Source organism: Homarus americanus, unplaced genomic scaffold (assembly GCF_018991925.1).
Source record: "Homarus americanus isolate GMGI-L3 unplaced genomic scaffold, GMGI_Hamer_2.0 scaffold53715, whole genome shotgun sequence".
Taxonomy (NCBI): Eukaryota; Metazoa; Arthropoda; class Malacostraca; order Decapoda; family Nephropidae; genus Homarus; species Homarus americanus.
In genome coordinates this window covers 6,815-15,000 of record NW_024710894.1, presented here as the reverse complement: position 1 = coordinate 15,000, position 8,186 = coordinate 6,815, and the positions used below count along the sequence as shown (strand labels likewise).

The 8,186-nt window shown below is 40.8% G+C and overlaps 1 protein-coding gene across 1 annotated transcript in view; it reads right to left on the bottom strand.

The window, feature by feature from the left end:
• The window catches only part of LOC121857187 (beta-alanine transporter-like), a gene marked incomplete at its 3' end in the record, with an annotated part of 10,829 nt that extends 3,865 nt beyond the window's left edge, over positions 1–6,964 (bottom strand). The window contains exons 1-3 of the mRNA XM_042353501.1: positions 6,714–6,964; positions 5,706–5,904; positions 4,002–4,105 (exon numbers count right to left, since the gene is read on the bottom strand). Of these exons, the coding sequence (XP_042209435.1) occupies positions 4,002–4,105; positions 5,706–5,904; positions 6,714–6,823 (413 nt within the window). The remainder of the gene's footprint in view (positions 1–4,001; positions 4,106–5,705; positions 5,905–6,713) is intronic.
• Positions 6,965–8,186: the final 1,222 nt, after the last annotated feature.

Genomic DNA, 8,186 nt, shown 5'->3' with positions numbered 1-8,186 from the left:
AGTTATATAAGTCTAGGTTAAATTAGGTGAGGTGAGGTTAGGTTAGGGAGTTAAATCTTCAGGTGAAGTAAGCTGGGGGGCTAATCTTCAAGTGGTCCTTATTCGCTATCTACAACAATTCTATGTCTTCTCATATCTCCCTCACCCTTCCATATTTTCCTACCAGAGGCTGTCCACCCCATGATATATGAGTCTGGTAGAGATGCCCAGGAAGTGAGAGGAATCTGGTTGTAGGACGAAATCTGGTTGACTCACCCAGATTATAGGAGAACTGGTTTTAGGAACAGATTTAATAGATTCAACCAGGACAAAAGAGGGCTGGTAGACTCACCCAGGATGTAGGAGGTCTGGTAGACGATTGTGCCGGTGAAGGCCATGAGGAAGCGACAGAGAAGGAAGAGCTGGTAGTAAGGAGAGAAGGAGCCAGACGTGGACACCAGGATGAACACCCACAGCGCCCCACCCATCACCCTCTCCCGTCCGAACCTGAGAGTGGTAAGGAGACCATTAAGGTTAGGGTAGGTTAGGTAAGGTTGTTTAATTAGCAGGTGAATAAACTGTTGTGTCTAATCATTTGGTGATTCTCTAAAAGTAGTTTGTTCTATCCAAGACGATTTCCGACGAGAGGGGAAACTTTAAAAGAAAATTACAGCGGTCGTGGGGATAGTTTAAAATTTAACGTGTAGTGGTTAGCTATCATCACCCTTGGTCACACCACAGGAACTACTACTACTACTACTACTACTACTTCAAATAATGAAAATGACCCTAGTGATAATAATTATTCTTGTTAAAGCTACCGTAGTTAATTAGGTCTAATGCAGTTACACTTATTTCAATCAATTAATTATTTACGCTGGTCATCCTCACAGCATGGCATCACAGCTTTAATATTTGACACACAAGAACAGCTAAGAGATACGTTCCTCCAGTTAAAGAAGAATAAGTTTTCCAATTCTATTCTTTTCCTTCCCACAGATCTGATAGGGCATTTCACATTCTCAGTCCCCATTCCCAACAAACTTTGACTTCCAGTTAATCATAGATAGCATATCGAGAAACTTAATACACCATAAGATGCAGTAATCCCTTCCAACTACTGTCGACTATCGCACCTTGGTCATCCTTGTTAGGTTAGAGTGTGTGTGTGTGTATGTGGGTGAGTCGCTATCGTAATTAGGGTCATATTAAGGTAACAAAAATACGAAGGTTGAATGCAAATGTTCGCCCCTTTAAGGATAATGAGCGATGCTAAAAAATAATTAACTGCACAACAACGTGGTCAAGAGCGTATCAATAGTTCTCCGCGTTCTTAGAAAACTAACATCCCTCCCCTGGCGCTCCCCCCACCCCCCCACCTAATAAAAAAAGAAAGATATATAAATATACACAATAAAGGAGACTTGCAGAAAACAAGCAAAGGGGACGTAGGCGACGACATTTTGTGTATCCAATAAACAAGATTTATTTTGACAGTGGACAAGACTAATGCAGACAATAAAGGAGAATTATGTAAACAACACGGGGGACAAATGTAGACAGTAAAGCAGAGACGATGACAGCGACACATTGTTTGCCTGCTGTGTGTGTGTGTGTGTGTGTGTGTATTCTCATCTAATAGAACAAATTTAAAGTTTTCTTCATAACGCTGGTAGAGGGATGACGGTATACCATCCGGCCAGGCCAGAGACACACTGAAGATTACAGACATGTCAAAGTCCTGTTAAATTTCCGGAAGGAGTCCTGAACATGAGAACTTTTCCGACCCTGCCGCATCTCCCTCCCTAACGTGATGTCGTTCCTGCGTCGTCCCTGTGTCATCCTTGTGTCGTCCTTGTGTCGTCCTTGTGTTGGTCTTCAGACACCCGTCACTGACTCACCTCACAGGAAACTTTCTCACGGATGGTATAAACTTGTCGACACCAGAGACTCTACCTTCGTCCCTTTTAAGATAGTCAAGAGTTTAGCTCCGTTCCTTGTATTCAAGATATAAACTTTATCCCTTTTAAAATGTACAATATATTAGCTTTTACTTTCTTTAGGTGTTCACATTTATCTTCGCTAGTCTTAAGATTTTCAAGTTCTACCTTCGTTACCTTTAAAATAGTGAAGATTTTATGTTACCATCGAGATAATGACCTTAGCTTCTCTGATTTATTCACGACAATTATACATACATTATATATATACTGTATACATTTCGCAGCAAGAATCATTCACACACGTTTTGAAACACCTCAACACAGACGACTCACCCGTGACAATACACAACTAACGAGTGTTTATATTTGGATCAACATAAACATTTCAGTATATAGCCGTATCGTCAGGCAGCATGAAGAGTGAGTCAGGTATAGAGGCGAGCTGCTGAGGGGCGAGCAACATAGGGATATGATTCTGCGAAGCTTTGTTTTAGAAGGGTGAGAAATGTAGCTGATGATTCCACTTACATATCAGCAAAATGAGTGAAGAGAGAGTTTTACTGTGTGTGTGTGTGTGTGTGTGTGTGTGTGTGTGTGTGTGTGTGTGTGTGTGTGTGTGTGTGTGTGCTAATGGGTAAAAAATTTATACATATATCAGTTCCTTAGAATTTATTGTATAAAGTATCACGAAACTAACAGATACAACCATTTAGAAGAGCAAGCCACACGAATTAGCGACACAAAATTAACCTAACTTAACCTAACTTAACCAAACCTAATCTAATCTAACCAAACCTAATCTAAACTAACCTAACTTAACCTAACGCAACGAAAACTAACTCAGGATTGGTAGGGTAAACGTGTGTGGGGGGAGGGGTAGATTAGTGTAGGCTGCCTTCCTTAATAGTATAGTTATCCCTCTCCTTAAATAACCTTTTCTCTATAATGTGTATACTAGGGTGGGTAACTCTCCTAGATTACTCTCGTCTCGTCACTTTATTGCTTCAAGCTTGACCAATTTATATACTAAGCAAGGCATATAAACAACAAAGAAAGATTTATATACTGTACGCGATGAGCAAGATAAGTGTGGACAATATGTAAGACTCATATATATATACATATTAAGTAAAATTTATGTGTAGAATAAATAAGTAAGGGAGAGCAATTTAAACAATACATCAATGTTGTATGATAAGTAACACTAAAGATCGAGAGATGATAAGCAAGACGCACCTAGAAAATAAGGAAGACAGAGATAATAAGCCAAATTTTCTAAGTCTCTTATTTTTTGGTATATTTTACGTTGTGTTGTTCCTCACTTGGTTCGGTATGTTGACACAATTTTCATCTTCTCGTTGCCGGCAAACTTCTCTGAACTCCGTCTTCACTTGTTTTCGTGGCCGCATTTGTGTATGCATGACGGCTCGGAAGGTTTGTATTGGGATTTATGAATATTTGTGCCTATCTTCGGACAGATTAACGCATGATAAGATTGAAAGCGTTATCATGTTTTCTGAGTGACGAATTGTACCCATTTCTGTCATTCATCTCTCACTGGTACAACTAAGGTATGAAAATATATAAATAAAATACATTAATACCTAAAGTACCGTAGTAGAAAAAAATATATGATGATTTTTCTGGTTATCCTTGGTCAACTTACTGTCTGTCTATGTAATATTGTGTAATTTGTATACCTATATTATCTATCATAGTGTGGCGATTTTAATTAAGAAAATGTCTTTTTTCTGTCTGTCTGTCTGTCTGTCTGTCTGTCTGTCTATGCCAGCAAAATTCTAATCATCTGCCATCAATTTCCTAAGGAGGACACGGAGGACAATATTTTCCCCGGATTTTTCTGTATTCCTGAAGTATGAAACTAAAATGTTGAAATACTCTAAGACAAGATGAAAAAAATAAAGGGTGACAGCAAAAATCCCTCTCCACTGCCTTCACATTTTTCCTGAGATGTGAGATATGAAAGGTATCGTCTCTCTCTCTCTCTCTCTCGCTTGTTTTCACATATTTCTTGGAGACGTGACACAGAAACAAGACAAAAATAAGGTGTGGAATTACCTGTCTGAGAAGTAACCGCCCAGTGGAGCACCGAAGAAGATGCCAAACATGAAGATGCTCTGTATGACGGAGCGAAGTGACTCTCGCCCACACACTAGGTCCCACTGTAACACACACACACAGTCGGTTACAGGAATCCTAGCGAGTCCTGAAGGATGAATGAATGAATAATGTCGTAGGAAGGGGGAATCCTAGCAACTATACATCACTGAGTTGAATGAGAACAGTAGAGCTTCATTTAATTCCAGTAATTTCATATATTCATACTCTTAATAGTTAGTTATTTCTCAAAGATTACAAATTCTCAAGTTAAATAATACACAAAGGTTAAATAATTCTCAAAAGTTAAATAATCCAGAAATGTTAAATAATTTTTAAGTTAATCATTCTCGAAAGTTAAATAATACACAAAGGTTAAATAACTTTAAAATGTTAAATAATTATCAGTGGTTAAATAATTCTGATGGTTAAATAATCCCACAAAACTCTAAATCCGGGGAGAAACTTTGTGAAATATTCCGTCCTGTTCAGAGTAAAGGAAAAGAAAATCCTCAAAAATGTGTTAATATATTTCAAAGGCGTGTAATATGAATTCGTATTCCATTCTGTGTATTATATAAAAGCAAGTTTATCCCGGCTGGTGATCCCCGTCAAATATGTATATCGCACACAACAGGAAGCACCACGTGTCCATCAGATCAATACAACTTGAAATGTTACACGTCCAGTTCAGCTACAGATAAGAGGTTCTGAACACTTTTATTGTGTGTGTGTGTAAAATAATAATAATAATAATAATAAAAATTAACGGTTTATTGAAAAAAAAATCTGCAGCCCGAAGGCTGAAAATATACATTGGACATAAATGACTTATTACATACATTGGTGGTTTGACAAAAGCCTTCATTAGAGAAAGGTGAAGGAACATACAGTGAGCATACAGATTAATGTAGGTGTTGAACAGCAAACTCGTAGTGTAGTAACTCCCTCCCAGATGGTGTTAGGAGGAACTCACGTGGTGTAGTAGTTCCCTCAGATGGTGTTATGAGGGACCTGACGTGGTGTAGTAATTCCCTCACAGATGGTGTTATGAGGGACCTCACGTGGTGTAGTAATTACCTCACAGATGGTGTTATGAGGGACCTCACGTGGTGTAGTAACTCCCTCCTCACATATGGTGTTGTGTGTGTGTGTGTGTGTGTGTGTGTGTGTGTAGTATGCAAAGAGCCAAGAATTTGTTTGTCTGTGATGTCTATCAAACACCTGCGTTCGCATACATATATTATTAAATATATCTGCACACGCACATGATATACAAACACACACACACACGTATCGACGTCTACACACCTCCACACAGCGTCCCTCCCCCTTCAACCCGAGAAATTAAAATATATATTAAATAGCTTTGCTGAGACCAGTTATTGTACGGCCTTATAGCGCCAGAGCAGAAGGAATGGGTGACTATTCTCCTGACGTCAACTCACAGGAGGGTGAGGGTGTAGCTAGCTGCTGCTGCTGAGTGCTGACTGACTGTGCTGGCTATGACTCTAAGCTTTGGTAGAGTTCCTGTGCAGTTTTATGCCATTTTGATTGTCATGTTTATGTCAGGGATAATATGAAGCACTTACGTGCACTCTCAGATCTTTAGTAAGGGGGGATATTAAATTGCGAACAAGTGAGATTTATGGCGTCAAGACTCACCTCAGAGATGAGAGTTGAGTGGAAGGTGTGGGTGTCGTATTCCCAGCTGGGGCAAGGTTGGGTTGGGAGAGCCTCCACTTCAGCGCTTTCGTCAGGAAAGTAGTGGAAACGGTCCTCCCAGGCCACGCCCACCAGGTGACTGTAGTTCCTCACGTACATCTCGCACTGGGAGTGATGTGGCACTCCTCCTACCGTTGTTCTGGGGGTGATAATATTAGTGATGATGATGATGATGATGATGATGATGATGATGATGATGATGATGATGAGAGTGATGATAAATGAGGCTGACTGATGAATATTTCTTATGATTATTATTAAAATTATTATTATCTCTATGATCAAAAAGGTTATTACTGTTACCATGATCATAGTTTTTGTAATAAGTTCGTCAAACTGTGAGACAACTGTGAGTGGGAGGTCCAATGAGATTATTTGGTACGCGCACACACACACACACACACACACACACACACACACACACACACACACACACACACACACACACACACACACACACAGGAAAAGAAAGGTCATTCAACATACACAGGAAAGCGACGAGACTTTTATCAGAAGGTCAGGTGGAACTGGTCATGGCAGGGCGAGGAATGGTATCAGGTTCTGTTCGGTGATTATTTTCGGGAAAGAGACAGGACAAAGGTTGATTGGATGTGTTCTTTCGGAATATGGCACCCAGTCATGTGCCATCATAGACATGACACCCGGACAAGTACAATCAATGAAATGACACTTTGTGAAATACTGAAACATGAACCCTGAGCTGAAGCGAGATGCCTGAATTTATCTCGAAAGGATGAGAGAGTAGGAAGAAGGAAAACATGTAAACAGGACATCTTGTGAACTGCTGTGACTTGTATAAATATTAATAGAACAGGACATTGGACACAAGGCTAGAGAGTGTCACTAAGAAAGAGAGGAATTTTACTTCATCAAGATATAAAGGAGAAGATTACTACCCAGACAGGTGTGGTGAAGAGAGAGAGTTACCTGGGTAGGGAGAAGCTCCACACCTGTTCCTTGGTCCAGTTGGTCAGCTCGGGCACGCTGCACCAGTGGTCTATCGTGGGGCTGAGGAAGGCCGTCGCCACAGCCTGCATAGCCCCAAACACTCCCCCTGGTGACGACACACACACACAGGTTACAGGTCAGTAGGTAGCGAGGATAATGTGTGTTTGTAGCGTGTTTGAGCAGGTCACTGGGTTAGGTTAGGTTATGTTAGGTTTGGATATTTGTGTTTGTGTGTGTGGAATATGAGGTGGTGTTTGAGTGTAAATGTTTGTGTGTGTGTGTGGGGTGAGGGTGTTTGTGTGTAAATAATAATGTTGCAGCCGGTGGTTGAAAATATACAAACTTACGTGTGATTTAGACATAATAATATACTTTCAATACATTTACAGGGCTGTACTGTACATAAATCAGGAGTTGTTTATTATTTTAACAATAGATGGGATGGTGCTGTTCTTATATGTATCAGTAAGGGCTCTTATGGGATGAATTTTGTTGTAGTGAGGAAGTGGGAGTGTTTGTGTGTGCGTAGGAAGTGGGAGTGTTTGTGTGTTGTGGCTGGGGAGATGGGGTGTCTGTGTGTGGATGGAGGAGTGGGAGTGTGTGTGTGTGAGAATGGAGGAGTGGGAGTGAGTGTGTGTGTGTGTGTGTGTGTGTGTGTGTATGGGTGGGACTGTTTGTGTGTGTGTGGAGGGGAATGGAAGTGTTTGTTTTTGTATATATGTAATAATAAATAATAATAATAATAATTAACGGTTTATTGAAAAAGTTCGGCAGCCCGAAGGCTGAAAATATACATTGGACATAAATGACTGATTACATACATTGGTGGTTTAACAAAAGCCTTCATTAGAGAAAGGTAAAGGAACATACAGTGAACATACAGATTAATGTAGGATTGTACGTGTTGAACAGCAAACACGTAGTGTAGTAACTCGCTCCCAGATGGTGTTAGGAGGGACCTCACGTGATGTAGTGGTTCCCTCAGATGGTGTTATGAGGGACCTGGCGTGGTGTAGTAATTCCCTCGGAGATGGTGTTATGAGGGACCACGTGGTGTAGTAATTCCCTCACAGATGGTGTTATGGGGGACCTCACGTGGTGTAATTACCTCATAGATGGTGTTATGAGGGACCTGACGTGGTGTAGTAATTCCGTCACAGATGGTGTTATGAGGGGGCCTCACGTGGTGTAGTAATTCCTTCACAGATGGTGTTATGAGGGTCCTCACGTGGTGTAGTAATTCCCTCACAGATGGTGTGATGAGGGACTTGACGTGGTGTAGTAATTCCCTCACAGATGGTGTTATGAGGGACATGTGGTGTAGTAATTCCCTCACAGATGGTGTTATATGAGTGAGGTTTGGTCCCAGGCCTTCCTATCGTAGACGGATTAACACATCGCTGGTTATCACGGGCCGTTATCACTGGGTACCTGGGACCTCACTGTGTGAAG